Source organism: Aphidius gifuensis, linkage group LG4 (genome assembly GCF_014905175.1).
Source record: "Aphidius gifuensis isolate YNYX2018 linkage group LG4, ASM1490517v1, whole genome shotgun sequence".
Lineage (NCBI taxonomy): Eukaryota > Metazoa > Arthropoda > Insecta > Hymenoptera > Braconidae > Aphidius > Aphidius gifuensis.
In genome coordinates, this window is record NC_057791.1 from 17,049,482 (window position 1) to 17,070,148 (window position 20,667).

Sequence of the window (20,667 nt, forward strand, 5' to 3'; positions counted from 1 at the left end):
ACTGATTGTCTTTCTAGTTCGAATGTCAAAAGAACTAACAATGTTACGTAACGAACTAAAAATAAAATATACATCAAACGAAAAAAGTATAATCCTTGATTTTATGTATATAAAAAAAATTCATTATACATTTTTTTAATTTTTAATACTTTTAAAGTAAGATAAAAAATATAATCCTTTCTTTTTTTAATTTATAAACAATATATATTGTTCAGAGGATTATTAAAAGTTATTATTTAATTTTTTTTAATTAATGAGAAATATTTAGCAACTTGGAATTTGTTAATTTTAATAACGCTATTAAATATCCGTTGAAACAATAATAATTTATAATCATCCAATATTAATTATTATATAATAAATATATATTTAATGAAAATTGTTTACTTACTATTACAGAATCAGTGTTGCCATCTGTATTATTTTCTTGGAAAATTTTCACAACGAACTCAGTAGATTCATCTGCTTTTTTTTAATTCTGTTTTATTAAATGTCTGACATATTAAAACTCGTACTACTAGAAATCAAATAAACACATATTTATATAATTTTTTTTTCTTTTTAAATTTTTTATTAACTTCACGTGTTAATGATTTATTAACTTATTTTTCACATACAATAGTATTATGCGTGAACGATCAAACATTGTATAAACAAAATTTACAAAATAAAGTATAAGTCTTTACATCTAAAAGCTACTAAATTTAGTAGCTTCATACCTTTTTTATATTTTAATATTTCAATAAACTGTAATTCTATTAATTTTTATTTTTTTCTTATTTCATTTTTATTTCATGCTCTATATATTTTTTTGTAATTTAATATTAAATAAGATCGTTTATTTTTTTTTAATTTAAGTTTTTGTTTATTTATTTATTTTTCTTTCTTTTTGCTAATTTAACTAATAGTAAAGTGTGGGTGGGGGGGTTCAAGGTAAAAGGAATTATTATTTTTTTTTCATTTTACAGAAGTATAATACACTCATTATAATATAACGATTTTCTACGTGTAAATATAAAATTATCATCTCTTATATTTTTTATTAATAACACTGATACTTGATATCATATGTATTGTTGGTTTTACATCTGCACTGTTTTTTTTTTTTTTATATTTTCTTTTACATTAAAGGGTTGTATTATATTTTTGTTTTTTTGTCATGTTTCTACTGTAGTTTTTGTTAAATCTATTTTTTTTTTTATTATCATTCATAAATTTATTCACTGTAATTTTTTAAATATTATTTATTTTCATTCATATTGAATTATGATTCAAATTCATTTGCCACCATCTGGAGTGTCAGTCAATGATTTATCTTATATTATAGAAAATACTGGTCATATACATCGATATTTTTGATATAAATAGTTTTGTTCTATTCTTTTAATTATGATTATATTTATATTACCTATTTTTTCTTTTGTTTAATTAGGTTTTTTATCTTTTACTTATTCAAAAGAAGTTAAATGACATTCTAGTAAAATAATTTATCAGAGTAAAAATTATCTGATACATCCAAATGGTGACTTTATTCATTTTTTTTTTCTTTTCTTTTTTTAATAAGTAAATTATTTTTAAATTTCCAGTCAGTCCAGTGAGATTAGAGATTTTAAAACGTACAAGTTATTTTTAATTTTAATTTATTTGATTCGATGGAAATTCGTATGGAAATTCTGCAATGTAGTTTGACTTTAAAATTTAAAATTTGGTCTTGTTAAAATTTTTTTATTCATTTAAATTTACTTCTCCAATCTCCAGACATTTTTTTTTTTTGCTTATTTATTCGACAATATTATGCTATTTTTTTTTGAAATTTTCTTTTGATAATACCAAGATTTTAAATCACTTGGATTATTTTTTATTTAAATATCTCACGGTCATTTTGCATATAAAATTTGCAATAAACATTTACGATAATTTTTACTATTGTTAAGGCGTATTAATGTATTTACAGTAAAAAAAAATATACATCAATATCAATATTATTTTTTACTCAAAATTTGAGACTTTTGATTACAGTAAAAAGATTTAATGTTTTTTAATTATTATTATTTTATTTTCGACAGTGTTCATACCAAAAAGAAAAAAAAATTTGTTAAAAATCTGCCGGCGATATGTTAATGATCCGTTTTATTATTGTTTTTAAAATTTTTATTTAAATATGGATGAAAAATTTACTACGTTATAATTTTGAATTACTTTACATTTATCTATTTTCATTTTTAATTTTTATCAAATAGTTAAAATTTAAAATTATTTACAATGGCTATACCCGTTTTTTTTTTTCATTCTTTCTTTTCATTATTTAAATCTTTGTTTTTTTTTTTTTTTAAATAATAAAAAATGAAATATTGAAAAGCGAGCTTAATTGATATACAAGTGCATGTAATTTAATTTCCAAGCTTTTGATATTTGTAGATTTTTGTTTTATTGTCTGTTGCGTATATTGTAAGCCAAAAAAAAATAAGAAAAAGAAATCTCTAAATAGCACCATCGTATTTTTGAGTGGTTATATTGCCAAATTTAATTTTTTAAATTTATTTATGCTCATTTGATTTAATTCTTGATTATACATTTCTGTTTTTTTTAAATTCTTTCTTTTCTATTTTACGGATTTATGTTTCTATTTTATTCGGCATAAATAATTATTCAACAAGGAATGTTCAAACATTGTGCGAATTTATGAGATTTTTATTCGGTTATGATAATAATATTCATCATATGAATATTTTTATTTCTATTATTTAATTATTTATTTTTTTTGCGTGCAAAAATAGCAATTCTATCGGAAGAAGTTACACTGGCAAGACTCGGGCGATTAAGTATTATATTAATTAAATTTTATATGAAATTTTGAATTTTAAGTTTCTCTCTTTGATCAGTTACAATTTTGTATTTTTTTTATAAATTTAATTCTATTTTGTTAGCTGAAATAACGACATGATTTTATCATAAAAATAATATTTCATTTAATAAATAAATTTTATTATGCTTGTTGATTTTATTTTTTTGCTTTTTCGTTTAAACAAATTACATTTTTTATCGTTACATAAATTGAATAACTGGTTAATGATTATGCTTGAATATTATCAAAATTTGTCTAAGAATTTCAGACTTCACAGTAACATCATCTACAATTGATTATTTATTATAATTAAATACTATTATTATTTTTAAATATAAATAAACCATTTATAAATTTTTTTGTTTTAAAATTTTGTTTTCTCTGTAATTCTCATTTTACATAGGCCAATCGTTGTTTATTTATTAAACAATCGTTATCGAAAATTATGAATAAAAGTCAAGACAAATGACATTATTGTATTATATTTTTAAATAAATTTTTTATTTAATGAGAAGAACCTCCGAATTTGTAGATATTCTACGAAAAATTGGTCAAAATTTTGAGACACTAAAGAAATTCTAATATCACTGTTTTTTTTTTTTTTTTTTTTCTTTCTTTTTTTTTTCTCTATCGTTATATCCAACATTATTACACGCATATATATTTATTTACATATACAATTATTGCCCCCACCCAGTAAACATTTTTTTTTTTTTAATTTAAATCATCAATTATCATAGTACGATCATTCTCTCATGAGTATTATTTCCATTATCGTTCAACGGAATTATCTCCTTTACATTTATAATTATTTATTAGGCATTAAATTATTTACAATAATTAAAATTATTACATCAACGTATCAACGTAATGCAATTAACTACAATAAACTTGTTGAATTTATAAATTTTAATAAACAAAATAATAATAATAATAATGTAACTTAAAACTAAAAAACAAAAAAAAAAAAAAAATTGTTTTTCTTCTTTTATTTTGTAATAACTGGTATGTTTTTTTTTTATTTTTATCTACCAGTTTTTTGTGACTCCATTTGTTGTTGTCTATTTAATTTTTTTGACTTTATTCGTTTGACTGATTTATTATTATTATTATCAGTTTTTGAACATTCTGTTGTTGTTGTTGATGATGATGATTTTTTTTTAATATGTACAATATCATCATGTTTTTTAGAAATTTTTTTATTATTTTTTTTATCACTTAGATTATCCAGTTCAGCCATTGCTTCTTGAATTGCATTTTCCAGCTGCATATTCAGTTTACGATTTCTATGAAATAAAATAATACATAAATATTTAAAAATATATTTTAATTTTAATTAAATATATATATTTAAAATTATTTTTCTATTTACATTTAGCTACAAAAGAAAAAAAAAAACATTTAATGACTAGATAAACAAACTACTGTATAATAATAATAAAAATAAGCAACATTTATATATTTGAAATAAAAAGTTAACCATAATATTGTTAGTAATTAAATTTACAAGTTTATTTTATTTTAAAATTATGTGCTTTTCATTCACGCCGAGTTTTAGTTGAATTTCAACAGAAAAAAAAAAGCATAATCCCTGTCGGGTATGTGACTCACTTCCTAAATCTTTTTCGTGCTCGATGATGTGCCTCAAGACCATCAGAAAGACATTTGAGATTCTTGATATGTACTTGGGTTGAATTATCCCCACCCCCATACCAACGTACCCATACTGTCATTGCATCTGGTGATTCTAATGACACAACTTTTGCTGGCCAAGCAGGACTACCATGTGCAGCACCCCAAACGACTTCACCAACTTCAAGTTTTCTCGTATCATCGTCCGTAACTATTTTTTCAAGTTTTTTTATATAATATTTTATTTATTTATTTAATTTATTCATTGTGCTTTTATTAATTATTATTATTATTATTATTTGTGATGAGATTCAAGTCAATTGATTTATTTATTAATTTATTTTTTTAGTGTTTAAAATAACGAGTTATAAAATGAGCAATGCTTATCGTGCAAAACCCAATGATTTTAAAATTTAATCAACAATGTTCATTGTTAGTGTGATATACTCAATGTGGCATTAATTAAAAGCTTTTTTTTTAATTTTATTTATACATGATAATGTTTCATTAAATTAATGCAACCAAAATGACAATATTAATTGTCACAGTGAGTAATTCAATCCATTATCAACGTCATAAATTATTCAATTAAATTAATCAGTGCAACAAGCGAGTGCTGCAGTGAGATTAATTGTTAAATACAATTAAAATAAATATATATTATGTACAATAAAAACTCCGAGATAAATAAAATTTAAAAATACATATTTGTATTTTTACAAATTAAATGTTTGTTTTTCTATTATAATTGTTATTTTATTCAAAAATAATTTATCATGCTATTTTTTTTTTTTTTTAAATATATATAAAACAATTAATTTTTTTAATTAATTAAATTTAGTTTTAAAAATATGTGTAAAGTGATTGATTAATTATTAAATGATCGGTGAAAATAATGTGAGCCACACACCGACGTAATGATTGACCTATTTTTAATGAAAAAAAAAAAAAAAAATTTTAATAACCTTTCAAGAAGATTAATTTAAAATTTCTGATAGTAATGTTACGCCTGATGGTTATTATTTTACGTTAACTCAAACCACTATTCATAACGTTCATAAATTTATTCCTTCTTTTTTTATTTTTTATTCTATTATTATAAATTCTTAAATTATTTTTCTGGGTAGTTATGATCATTAATACTTACCCCCAAAAGTTACTAACAAACCCAATGCATTAGTAATCATAAAATAATGAGATTTAATAGTAATGGCTTAGAGAAAAGTGGAATGAGAAAACTTTTTAAGTGTTAACTACCCAAGAATAATATTTTCTCTCAACGGGTATTTAATTGTCATCTATGTGCAATTTTAAATTGTACATAAATGGTTTATCACTTTGAATAATTTTATTATAATTTATCAAGTCAATTGATGTTAGTTTAAATGAAATAAATAAATAACAAATTTATGCAAATTAAAAATGTACTCATGCTTAATGATATTAATTTTTACACATGCACTATTATAATAAATTAATCATGCATAGATTAATAAATTGAAAAAATAATAAAATAACATTTGGAAAATATATGTATAAACAATTTTATAACAATGATATTTTCTGAATGATTTATTAATTTTTATCATTGACAAATAGAGAAAGATAGTGTAGGGTAGAATTAAATAACTAAAATTACATGATTTAATACTGACCAGTTTGGTCTTCATGCAGAGTAGAATGCATTGAATGTATTGTATCCAGTTTACGTTTGATTCCACGACCAATAGCATGTTCTCTTCCCTCACATCTCATCGTACTCACAACACCATCAGCTTGTTTCAATGTCTCTGTTGTATATATCTGTCAAATATAATTTCATCAAACTCAACACACTATGTCTACCAAACACATGCATTATAATTTTGTTTTAAAAAAAGACAATTTATAGTCAGTTATATTTATATTTTAATTATTTAAATTTAAATATAACTGAGAGTGTTATTTAGTCAAGAGTATAGAGTTGTAGTTATTAGTAGTGTAATTCATGATGCTTTTTTAAATTAGAAATTTCATTTTTTTTTTTCCATTTCATGCTACAAACATTTGTTTCTCAAACCCACAAATATATGCATGCTCATTTTTAAGGATTGTTTTTCTTATTATTATCATTTAAAAACAATAACTTTTTTTTTTTGAGCATGAATTTATTTTATTCATATTAATTTTTATACTTAATAATTCAATGATTCCGGAATCATCAATTTTTTTTTTTTTTTTTTTTACAATTACATTATTGCAATGTATATTATTATTTACTTATTTTTTTTTTTTCTAATATTATGAATTACGACAATGTGAATATGTATAGAGTATTAAAAAAAAAATATATGTATAATTGTAAACATTTAAAATTAATTACAAAACTTAATGATATTATTAACTGACAAGAAAAAAAAAGTTATCCCAATCATATTAATCTAAAACTAGTGATAATTAATATTTTTAAAAAAATGAAAAAAATGGCTAGAATTGCATTGAGTATTTATATTTTTTATAAAAATAATAAAAATTATAATTTCTAATATTGATAAACAATTTTTATCATCAATTTTGTTTAGTTTAAATAAATATATATTTTTAAAAAATGTTAATCAAAATTTGTTAAATAATACAATAATTAATTATCTTCAATAGATGTTTCACTATCATCGTCATCGTCATTATCATACACATCATTATCATTATATGAAAATTGATTAGTAACAAATTTATGAACAATTGGTTGATTAGTTTGATAATTATTAATAGTACGATTATTAGTACCAATTGGTAAATTATATAAATGTGGATATAAATCAACATGATTAAATTTAATATGATTATCATGTAATTGATAATTATGTGAATGATTTTTATTATTATGTAAAAATTTAATATCATTATTAATTATTGAATTTTTATTTTTCATTGTTAATGTATAATCCAAATGATCTGGATTAATAATTTTATTATTATATTCATGATTGGGATCAATTGAATAATTATTATTTATTGATAATGAATTTGTTAAATGATTATTAAATTTTTTATTATTAATTAAATCCTTGTTTGAATGTTCCAATGTGTTTGATAATTGTGAATGATTTATAATTGTTGTATCCATATTCTTCATAGATTCATTTGTGTAATCATGATGTGTTGTATCAGCTTGTTGTTGATTCATGTCTGTTATAGTTAGATAGGTGTCCACATTTGGACGCTTACCAACCTGTATTCCAGTTGTAACTGTTGATTCAACAAATGTTTTTCCATTTTGAGCCATTTGATTTAGTGTTATTTCTTTGGTTGTTATTCCTTGTAATCTCCAGTCATCTGGTGTACCTTGAATATCACCAGTATCTGGTTCACTGCTTGATATACAATGTACCATTGGCTGTTGATATAAAATTTAAAAAAAAAAATCAAAATTAATCAATTATATATTTTATTTTATTTATATTTTAATACGTACAGTTGATGATGAATGATGTCTAGCAGTTATTGGTGGTGCTGGTGATGCAGCTCCATGTGTTGTTGTATCAACAGCTGGACTATTTGATCTGTGACTATTACTAGGACTATGTGTTGTTGTGTCTGGTGGTGAACCTTGTCTCATCAATACTGATTGTCCCATATTATTTGCTTGATTAACAGCTGTTTGAGTTGACACTGAATGTCGTATCATTGACGGACTCAATTGTCCACTATCAAGTATATTTTTATCAATCAAATTACCAACATTATTATTACCATTACTACTATTTGTCAATATAAATTGTGTTGTACAATTTTGTTGTTGTTGCTGCTGCTGTTGCTGTTGATGTTGTTGATGCTGTTGTTGATCAACACTTTGTTCTGATGATGGTGAACTCATATTACTTTTAGGTGATGATGGTGATTTTCTTTGCAACATTCCATTACTCAATATATAAGAATGATTTGGATCAATTGTTAATGATTGTTCGACATTATTATTATTATTATTGTTGTTGTTGTTATTATTATTACTATTATTATTGTTATTATTATTTCCAACAGTTGTAAATTCAGGTATTTGATTATTTGATACCATTGTCGTTTGTTGTTGTACAATTGTTGTATTTTGTTGTACATAAGTTGTATTTTGTCGATTTGATGATGATGATACTGCAATATTTTGTGCAGTTGCACATGGTACCATTAATGTTTGTCCATTCATTTGTATAAATTCTTGTTGTCCTTGTATATTTGTTGGTCTAACTTGTGATGTATTAAATGTAACTTGTTGATTTTGATTGACATTTGCAACAATTGGACTTAATTGATTGCCAAATGATGTTGTACCATTAACAAGAAATTGTCCAGAATTTTGTGATATAAATTGTGTACCTGGACTATGTTGTTGTATTAATTTACCACCAGTTGTTTGTGGTGCACGTATAACCATACCAGCTGGACCAGCTGCTAATATACTTTGATTTTGACTAAATAAATTACCATGATTTTGTACTGGTGTTAATACATTTTGTCCATTAACATTTTGTATTTGTAATTGCATACCTAAATTACCAGTATCTTGTAATAATGTTGTTGTACCATCAGCAGACATAACCATACTACCTAAACCAGGTACAATAAATTGTTGTATTGTTGGAAAATTTTGTACCATACCAGTTGTACTATTTAATAAATTAACTGGTTGTAATAAATTTATTTGTTGTGTTGGTTGTGAATTTGTTATAATTTGTTGTGTATTAAATTGTGATGTACCATTTGTTTGTCCATTCATAACTAATTGTGCTGGACCACCACCTTTACCTGGTACAATTGTTAATGATTGTAACATTGGACCACCAATACTTTGAGTTTGATAATTTTGTTGTGCAAAATTTGATTGTGATTGCATTAACATACCAGTATTTTGTTGTGATGATGCAATATGTAACATTGATGCAACTGTTTGTGTATTATTTTTATTACGTTTTTTATATATTTTCTTTTTAATTGTTGTTGTATTATTTGTTTCTGGTGATAATATATTGTTATTATTATTATTATTATTGTGATTATTATTCTGCCTAATATTTTGATTTGTTCTATTAATATCTTGATGATTTGAATCAATTAATGATTGTGTTGCAACAGTTAAATGTGGTATTTGTACATTTTGTCCAATTGAATCCATTGTCATAACACTTGGTTGTATTAATACTGGTGTTTGTATTGTATTAACAAGTACTGTTGGTTGTCCAATAACTTGTTGTGCAACACCAACAGCTGGTATAACTTGACTAACAGCACCAGTTACATTTGTAACCATTGGTGATACTGATAATGGTGGCATTGAATTTGAATTTGATATTAACTTTGGTGGTGGAGGTGCCATAACACCACTTATACCATTACCAGTACTTGCCATTATTAATTGACCACCACTTGATACAAGTATATGACCAGGTGGTAATCCAGATGCCGTTGAATGTTTCAATACACCATTGGATGTCAAAACATTGTGTACTTGAACATTTTGTTGTTGTTGTTGCTGCTGTTGTTGTTGCTGTTGTTGTTGTTGTTGTTGTTGTTGCTGTTGCTGTTGTTGTTGATGGTGATGATGTTGATGATGATGCATATTAGATGCTGTTGAATTTGCTGGAGGTACTTGAATACTACTAACAACACTTTGTACCATTTCAAGTGGTGATTTTGATACAATACTATTTTGTGGTTGACTTGATGATATTGATATTGAATTTGCTGGATAAATAATAGCTGAACTAACAGTAATACCATTACCACCTAGTGTTGATTTATTTGTAAGAATATTTTGCATACCTGATGGTGTATTTATTGATACAGTTGCTGTATTTGCTTTACCAGCAACAACTGATGTTATTGTATTACAACTGTATGTATGACCACTTGCCATTGTTGTAACAATAGTTGATGGACCACTATATGGTATCATGGAAATTCTTTGATTTGTATTAATTGTATGTGGATGTGGTTGATAACCATCTGGAATATTTTGTCGTGTATTTAATTTTTTACCATTTGTTTGACTAATTGTTTCTGATATTGGTGATGTACTTGGTGATATTGTACTTGATGCTGATGTTATACTTGATATATTTATAATATTTTCATTATTATTATTATTAGCATTACTATTATTATTATTTTGATTATTTTGTTGATTATTAATAATATTATTACTATTATTATTACTATTAATATTATTATTATTTAATGATTGTGATGGTCTGTCAATACAACCAGGTGTCAATGATTGATTTGGATGTGGCGTTGATGGTTGTGAATAACTATGTGGTGTTGATGGTTGTGATGAATTTATACTTTGTGGTGTTGCTGGTTGTGATAAAGCAGAATTTGTTCTAATATTATCAGATAAATTATCTGAATTAATTGGACTATTTGTACCAATTGGTGAACCATGACTTGTTGATATTGTACCACCTTGAATTGGACGTGAATCCATTTGTTGTAAATTACCAATAAATCTATCATTATATGTTGATGATGTCACTGGATCTTGATCATTAACACTATGTATTGTACCACCAATATAAGACTGACGATTAATTGTTTTATTAAATTGTTCTTGTATATTATATGTTTGTGTATCACAACCATTATCAGAATCATTTGTATTACTACATATTGATGTTGGTGTCATACTACTGTGTACAATAACTGGTGATGTTGCATGATTTTTAATTGATGATGATGTTGGACTTGTTGCTGATGTTGGTTTTTGTTGTTGTTGTTGTATTAAATAATTATTTATTTGATTATTATTATTTATTTTTTGATTTATTAATTGTGAACTTGTAACACCAGTTTGACGTGATATTGTACTATTTAATAATGCTGTTTGTTGGGCAAGATAACCACTTGGATCATCCAAAAAACTTGGACTACTATTACTAACTGTTGATCCAATTTGATTATTTATTTTATCATAATTATTATCAATATCAGGACTTTGATTTGAATTATCAATTGTATTTCTTATATCAGACATATTATTATTATGATGTCGTTGTTTTTTAGCCAATGATTTACTTGGTTTTGATTTTTTTCTTGCAACTTCATCTGGCCATGATGCTGTTGGTGGTATATGATGATGTAATGGTGGTACACGATCAATACTATTACATTGTATTGTTGCTGATGGTGATTGATGAGAAGATGGTACAACTGTTCTATTTGTTTGCCACATTTGATTCCTTTGATTAAAATGTATATTATTTTGTTGATTATTATTTGTACCAATCACTGATTGTACTTCAATTATATTTCCATTGCATGGACTTCTTCCAGCTTGACTAACTAACATGTACTGTTGTTGCTGTTGCTGCTGCTGCTGTTGTTGTTGCTGCTGCTGTTGCTGTTGTTGTTGTTGCTGCTGTTGTTGCTGTTGAAGTTGCACTTGTTGTTGTTGAAGTTGCACTTGTTGTTGTTGCAAGTGATGAAGATTTTGTTGATTTTGATGATGTTGTTGCTGTTGGCCAGACTTTAATTCTACATTACTATTCTTCAATTGTTCACAATTTCTTTGAAATGGTACCTGATGTTGGCTATATATTCTTTGCATATTATCATGACTTACACTTTGTGTATTACCATAAAGTCTATCCATATTATGATTATGCATTAATAATTGTTGCTGTTGATTATTTTGTGAAATTTGTTTGACATTATTTATGTCATCTTCATTCATTGGTATATTATCATGTGTTCTTATTTGAATATCAGCATTATTAATACCAGATATCAATTGACCATTTGATTGCTGAACAATATCAATATGATTATGATTTTGATTCATATTTTGATTGTTATATTGATGTAATTGATGCTGTGGTTGCATTTGAAATTGTTCATGTTCTTGATTTTGAATTAAATGCTGATTTGAATGTTGCTGCTGTTGCTGCTGCTGTTGTTGTTGTTGATTTTGTTGATGTTGTATTGAATGCTGATGAAATTGATGCATTTGTGGATGTATTGAATTTTGTGATTGCATATGATGAACAAATTCATCATTATTATGATGTGAATTATAATTTGGAATTTGTTGTTGACATGAATCTTGATTATTATTATTATTATGCTGATGGTGTTGTTGTTGTTGCTGTTGTTGTTGATTTTGTGAATGTTTTTGCATTTGTTGTTGTAAATGAATTTGTTGTTGATTCATGTGCAATTGTTGTTGCATATTATGAACTGTATTATCATTTATTTGATTAATATAATGTGGGGATTGCTGCTGATGTGGTATTTGATTTGACATAATGTTTTGGTGATGTTGGTCCTGATGTAGTATTGGCATTTGTTGCATTTGTTGATTATGAATTGATTGGTTTTGTGGAATATTTTGTTGTTGCTGCTGTTGCTGCTGTTGCTGTTGCTGTTGTTGTTGTTGTTGATGTTGTTGTTGATACTGGTTCATGTGATACTGTTGATTTATGTTGTTAAAATTCGTTCCTTGTTGATTCATTATCAATGGATTACCCATTACCATGTTTGTCATGTTCGATTGATTTAATCTTTGTTGAGGATTCCTCATTGAACAACCATTTATATCAATATTTTGTGAGGGTGAATTTATTGATTGATGGTCAATCTGTTGATGATTTTGCTGTACTGGTAAAGCAGTTATCGGCCAGACCTAAAAAAATGAATCAAAACATTAATGATACATTCAAAATAATGGTTTTTGTTTATTCATTTATTTTTTTTTTACTTAATAAAATAATAAATGAATTTATAAACAATAATAATTAGTGATTGATTTTTGACATACTTGTGAGCCATTTGAGGCTGACAAGCCTTGTATTCCAGTTGTACCCGCCACGTTGATACCTTGTTGTTGTTCTCTTTGGCCAATTAATTGTGACATTGAGACTTCAGAATAAACGTTTCCTGCGATAGCAAGTTTTCTTTTTTTCTTTTTACTCAATCCATCTTTAAATAAAAAAATAAATAAAAATTAATTATCAAGAAAATTGATATATACATAGAAATTATTAAGTCAACACATTGTTTAACACATTGCTTGACACAATGATATACTAAGATAGAGATATTCACATCAGAATTCATGAATACAACTTGACAATTCCTCTCTCGTTTCGTAATTTAGTTTACACATAAACTCGAGAATAATCGAAATTCTCAACTATCCATTGAGGTAAATTTTAAGGAAAGGGGTTTTTCATATATATATAACATAGTGTCTGGTTTATTTGTGTCTCTGGAGTAAGGAAAATCACGTTTCTCATACTTCCCTCATCGTTCATCCTTATCATGTACCCTTTTGTCGCTTACATTCAAACAATCCCAAGAGATTAATTAGATCCCTCTCACTTATCTTTTCTCTCATGCTCTTGATAAATATAAAATAATTTTGGAAACTTTAATTAACAGTAGACAATTATTAATGAGGTCAAAATTTAACATTATTTAATGCTAAATAAATAAACAAATAAATGAATAAATAAATAAATAAATGTGTATGTAAATTTATAAATCAAAATAATTTATGTAAGCCTTTTTTTCATTTAAAATTTATCATATTAAAAATTATTTATAAATCAAAATATGTAAATTAATAAAAAATAAAGATATTGTATTTTATTGAGGTAAAAAAAAAAAAAAAAAACAAGTGGTGTATATTTCAAGTAGTTTGTTTTAAAGTGGAATATGAATGAGGTCGTCTTTTATCCAGGAGCCTACAACGGATAATTATTCTTCTTTTAAATCTTCTCTTTTATTTTCCCTCAGAAAGCTTCGTGTTGGATAGATGATAACCAAGGGGTGGTAACATTAATGAATCTTAACCCAACGCGATGAACGCCGCACATCCTCGCCTTCAACAATCCAGCGTGATAATCCAGCACGAATAAGAAGGAGGGAAAGTCACGAAGACTTGTGCTAAATCTTTAAGGCAATTTGCGGCTGACACCGAGTATTTGTAACAAACATTCTCAGTAGTTAATTGAAAAATAAAAAAATAAATATATAAAAAAGATAAAATTATTATTATACAGCTTAACGAGTTTTTTTTTTTTTTTTTATAAATATATATATTTTTTTAATTTATTTTATTCAAACATCAAAACAATTCACTGAAAAAACAAAAAAAAAAATTTATTCACTTTTAACACTTGTTACATAATATGCTTACTTTATTTTGGGTTCAGTTTTTTTTTTTTTCAATTTCACAAATTTATTAAATATTTAAAAAATTAATAATATTATAAAGATGTTTTTATTTCTTCAGTGTTGATAATAACAATTACATAATTAATTAGAAATTTTTTTATGTTACAGAAGAAAGAAAAAAAAAAAAAAAAAAAAAAAAAAAAATTAAAAAAAAAACAAAAACAAACAAACAAACTTGACAGATAATTGTTTAACGTTAATAGGCATTATGAAGACTGTTGAGACAGGTGTTAACGTGATGATACAGTCATGGAGACTGAACAATGTTTTAATAAAGAGCGCATGCGTTAATATGATGATGAGAAGCCATGAGTCGTGCGCAGGAATCAAAACGATTTACACAAGCATTGGCTGGTTGAACGTACGTTTTCATTTGAAGTATGTCCACTCCTATATTTCTCTTTCTTTCTTTACCACATCACCATCACCACCAACATCACGAATCTTCTCTCTACCACCTCTCAAAATTACCCTCAAAATATCCCACCTCAATTTCACCCTTTCTTTCTCTCTTACACTTTTTCGACATAAAGCCAGTTGCTGTATTTCAGTTTATAGACTTCACTCAGTATAAGGCAAAACCTTGCTTCAATTCACGTACAAAATTAACCCTTATCATCTTGTTTTATCCACCCTCAAAATGAGTAAAAGCGGCACGCGATTAACCACTTCACTCATCAATTCAATCATTATATTCAATGATATGAAATAACGTAAAAGACTATTTACAATATAATAATTAATTGTAATTTAATTTAGCTCTAATTTTTTTTTATTTATTTATTATCTTCTTTGATGATAATGATGATGATAAATAATTATAAAAATTAAAAAAGATTATCTATAATTTAATTATTATTTTTTTATTTTTATTACAATATTACACGCAAACGTAATAAAAAAAATTAAAATGTAATTGAAACGCGCAGAAAATAAAATGCGCAGGAATAAAAAAAAACTGTATACTTGTGGGGGAGCTTTTTTTTTTGTCAGACCAAGAGTAACTCTATAAAATGCCTCAACACACCAACCACGATGGTTGCATATCTATTTTTTTTTTTTTTTTATTTTCTTCCCTCTCTTGTTATATATATAAAATTAACCTTTATCAGCGTGTCGTTGCTACCAACTGACTGAGACTCACCCCAAATCATCCGAATGAACCAACTAAACGTAACCAAAATATAACCATCTCTTTCTATCATGCTTTTATAACCCCCCTTAAAATATTATCACATTATAGATATAGTTACTGAATAGGTTTTGGTGCTCAGCTCAAGCGGATTCCTTTCTACTCCCGGGACTTATTGATCGCTGGGTGCGATAAGAAGACACGAGCTGATTGGTCTCCTCTTCAACCGGGAAGTCGTGCGCAGAAAAGCGGAATGGGATATATATTCACGTTGAACGCGCGGTGGCTTGCTTTTGAGGGTTGAGGGTATATATATATATATTAAAGGGAGGGTCGTTTCGAATGACGATCCAAATGTTGGAAGGAGTTATGTTTTTCGAGGGGGGTGGGATGAGGTAGACGGATGAAAGAGATAGACTGCAGCGGTATTCAGCTAAAAGTGCTCCGTAAAATCATACCCTTTTTTTTTTTCTCTCTATCCTTTTTATCTGTCAAACTATCAAAGAATTTCTATACCCATTTTGCTGTAATTGAGTGTGTGTGTGTACACTCTTTAAAAATAAAAAAAAATATATATATATAAAACTGATAACGATTGAAAGCTTTTTTATAAAAATTCCCTTTTATCAATAACACCGATATTTTATAAATCATTTTTTTTTTTTTTTCATTTGTTTAAAAACAACAACAAAAAAACTATTAATTTTTTTTTGATATTTTCCTTTTGAATTGTGGAAAAAAAAATGTTATTAAAGAGATTGTTTATTTATTTGTTATTTTTTTATTATACATCCGTGATATCTCGAGATGAAAATAAAAAAAAGTATATATATTTTTAGCTTTAACACATAGATTTGAAATGTTGCACGTATGCCAACCGCGTGTGCTATAAAAAAAAGCGCATAAACCGCTTGCAAGTTCTTTTGGTTTTTTCATTTTTTTTTATTTTTCGTTGTGTGCTCGAGTGAAAGAATACACAGGCGGGTTACAAATAATGATAATGAAAAAAAAAATTTTTTTATATAAACGTAAAAATGTTGAGGGTATGAAAAAAGGGTCGAGAGAAAAAATAGAAATGAGTTAGAAAAGAAGGGGATGTAAAGCTTGAAAGGAAAATAATAAAAAAAAAAAAAATAAATATACAAACAGGATATAAACCTCACTATGTTTCAGCGTCAACCCTTACAACTTTTTTTATTATCATTTTTTTTTACCATATCGTAATGTATTATATTTTTTTTTTTTTGTATTTTATACCACACTGAAAAATTATAATTTGAGTAAGGAGGAAAAAAAATAAAAGCTCATGTCAAAATAAAATTATAAAAGTTGAAATATAAATACAATAAAAGTTTTAATTTAAAATTGAATTATTCAATGATAATTATCAGCAACATGTATAATGTTATTATTTGAAAATTAATAATAAAACTTTATGAATAAATAAATCAAATTGTTGATAGATAAATTAAATTAAATTGTGTACATGAAGCCCGTTGACTATTCCCATAGTATAATCCAATATAAACTGTCGAGTATAGTTTCGATTGAATTAGAAACGTTTAAGATAATTACTGGTATTTAGTAATTTTTTTTTTTATCTTTTTTTATTCATGAATAATAGAATAAAACAAAGAAGATACTTGTAAAATAGTGTGCGAAGGAGGAGGAGATGGATAAAAGCCAATGGAGAAAGATAGTTGAAAATAAAAAATAAAATGAAATAGAATGAGTCCAGAGTGTGGAGAGAAAATTAAAGCAATTCAGAGGATGGTGGTGTAAGGTAGTTACAACATTGCTAGTGGGGTATACTAACCCAACAGAGAAAATGAGCTTATATATATATCAACTTTGTACACTTTAGATCTACGTTGCGAGTACGCTTAAGCTTAATCGAATTTGTTGGATACGAACTGAATTGAAACACTAATTAATGTTTGAATTCCACTGACCCTTTTTTTTTTTTCTATTTTTTAAACGTTTTATATTTAATTTAAAAAAAGAGTCATAATTAATTATTATACGAAGAATAAAATTCAAATAAAAAAAAAGGTTAATGAACATTTATTGATAATAAAAATGAAAAATTAATTTTCAACAATTTTACTCTTTTGGTTTTTTTTTTTTTTTAAAAAAAAGTTTTCTATTCTTGAACAGATGGAGTTGATTGAAAAGAAAAGATTAAGGGTGAATGGAATAAAAAAAAAAGGGGGTGCAAAAGTTTTTTGCTGAGAAAGAAAAATGTATATAAAAAAATAAAATTGATGGATAAAGAGAGAAAAATAAATAAAAAAAAAATAAAGTTAAGTAATTTCCGACCACTGGATTTTATCATGAGATATATATGAAATATATTGGAAGGTTTGGGCATCTTGAGAAATGAAAATGGTATGAGAAAAAAATTACGAATTGGATTTCCGTTGATCGAAGTATCTATTATCCTTGGTTATTCAATCTACAGTTATCAGAAGCGACGAAGTAAGGTTTTGCCAATGTGAAATAGTCTGAAACAAGGTTATATATACGCCAAATAATCGGAAGTCAGTTATAAGCTATAGGGATTGAGAGGTTGTATTTGAAAAAATAATTTCAAATTGTTAAAAAAATGTGTGGATAATAATAAAAAATAAAATAAGGACAAAAAAAAAAGAGGGATAAAAAATAACAAGTATTTTTATTTTATTCAAGAGAAAAATAATTTCATCTCTATATTTAACTTGACTTTTTGGCAAAATAAATTTACAAACGAGGGTGTTGAGAAAAATATATTTTTTTTTTCTACCAATTCGCTCATTTTTTAAAATATTTTTTCATATCCTTTTTTAACAGAGTAATAACGTTATGACGCGATGAAAGTTTAATACCGCTCGGTCGGAAATTTAATATCCCTTTTGTTCGTCTTATTTTTCTTCGTTATACCGCACACAGTTGAAATTACTCAATGATAAATCGGATTTTCATGAATAAAAAAAACAAAAAAAAAAAAAAAACCTATCATTCTAAATGAAAAATATGATATTCATTTTATGAAAATATAATAAAAATTTGTATAAAAAAATTAAAAGAAAAAAAACTATATAATAAAATTTATGAAAATATTAAAATAATTTAATTTTTTTTTATTATTATTTTATCTATAATAATAGATGAATTATTTTTATTCATTTTAGTATTATAGAAAAATTAAATTGAACGATTAATCTCAGTGGTATAGGTAACATAAATATATCAAGTTATATTTTTTTATTTTTTTATTTAAGAAATACGAAGAGGGTATTTTCTTAAAAGCTCTTTTACCCTGAAAGGTAAAACTTTTTGAAGTAGATTTTTTATTTTCCCTTGTGCGTGAATGGTATATATGTTTACGTGACTTTTATCCAGTAACACGCGCATTGCTTGTGAATAACTTGACGATATAGAAAACACGCGAGGGTGACTTTTATTTTTATTTTTTTTTGCAATCCCAACGTATACAATTTCCTTTAGATTACATGTGAGATCGTCGAGTATATAAACAAAATGAAAGGGTAAAAAGCTGGTAGTCTTTCATCGAATTGACTTTTCCTCCCTTTGTCTTGAAAAGAGGGATACTTTAAACAATATCAAAATAACACTATAAAATTTGTAAAAGCTTGAAATGATTTTTTTTTCACTCAAGTGTTATTTAATCTGTGAAATAAAATATTTACCTCAAGGGTTAAGATGAAATTAATTAGCCAAAATAAAAGTTAATCATCCAATTTTTTAAATTTGAAATAAAAGATAAATAACGATAATGAGAAAAGTTTTTAATAATATTTAATGATAATTTAATAAAATATTTGTGGATAAAAAAAAAAAAACCAGAAATTTTTCTTTTTATTTTCAATTTTAATTTAGTGATAATATAAATTATCGCTGACGATTGGTGGCGTCACAGTGGTTAGGAATAAAAAGTAAATTAATTAAAAATAAAAAAATAATTCAGATAAAAAAAAAAGAATGTATACGATCCTCCAGCATACCACCACCACTACCACCACCACCATCACCACAATAATTCAACATTCTTGTCCTGGCTCTTCGTTAATGCCTCAGCCATTTCATCGTTTTTCCGTACAACTTTTTTCACTGATTACCGCGTCTGCCAACCCCAAACTCTAATTTTTTTTTTTTATCCCTTTTTCTTAATCTTTTTTAATTTGGTCTTTTTTTGTGTCGTGTAAATATATATATATATTTACCATCAACATGGCATATTCGTTGAAGTGAAACTTTTGGTCTTTATCCAATAAAAGTTGGCACATGCTATAGTCGATGGTGGATAAATGTTCAGACGATTATTCGAAACGACCCCGTACTTTTGCTATGACGATGCCACCGTTCAACGTGCCAAGCTTCATCTCCGGTGAATGTCGAATATAAACTTTGATAATACTCATGATGGTCTTACACACGAATAAACATTAAAGTTTGTCTATTTCCGAATTTTATATATTTTATATATTTATTTTTTTTAATAATGGTCATTGAAAAAGTAACGATATAATTTAGATATTTAAAATGAAAAATTTTAATTTATTTATTTACCTTTTTTCGTTTTATCAGTTATTATTTCGTGACTTGAATCAATTGTTGTTGGCAATATTGATGATGATATGACTTGTGTACAAGATGCAACCGGACTAGCAGCTGCCAATGGCAACAAAAGTTTCCTTTTATGATTGCACAATTTTGTCATTTCACGTGTTTTGCCTTGATCTGGACTCCAAGGTCGTGTTGCTACCTGTAAACAATAAATAAATAAATAAATAAATAAACTTTTAAATATAATATTTGTAAATTAAAATATAAAGAGTATTTTTTTAAAATA

At 25.6% G+C, this 20,667-nt stretch overlaps 1 protein-coding gene across 3 annotated transcripts in view; it reads right to left on the minus strand.

Moving 5' to 3' along the window:
- Positions 1 to 1,094: 1,094 nt before the first annotated feature.
- Positions 1,095 to 20,667, minus strand: part of LOC122855343 (myb-like protein P) — a 128,814-nt gene continuing 109,241 nt past the window's right edge. For 2 of the 3 annotated variants that reach the window (XM_044156633.1, XM_044156634.1), the window contains exons 4-10: positions 20,385 to 20,580; positions 13,263 to 13,423; positions 7,932 to 13,127; positions 7,689 to 7,853; positions 6,133 to 6,280; positions 4,457 to 4,688; positions 1,095 to 4,131 (exon numbers count right to left, since the gene is read on the minus strand). In XM_044156633.1, the coding sequence (XP_044012568.1) occupies positions 3,870 to 4,131; positions 4,457 to 4,688; positions 6,133 to 6,280; positions 7,689 to 7,853; positions 7,932 to 13,127; positions 13,263 to 13,423; positions 20,385 to 20,580 (6,360 nt within the window). In that variant the 3' untranslated portion in view covers positions 1,095 to 3,869. The remainder of the gene's footprint in view (positions 4,132 to 4,456; positions 4,689 to 6,132; positions 6,281 to 7,688; positions 7,854 to 7,931; positions 13,128 to 13,262; positions 13,424 to 20,384; positions 20,581 to 20,667) is intronic. The other variant, XM_044156635.1, reaches the window with a different exon arrangement.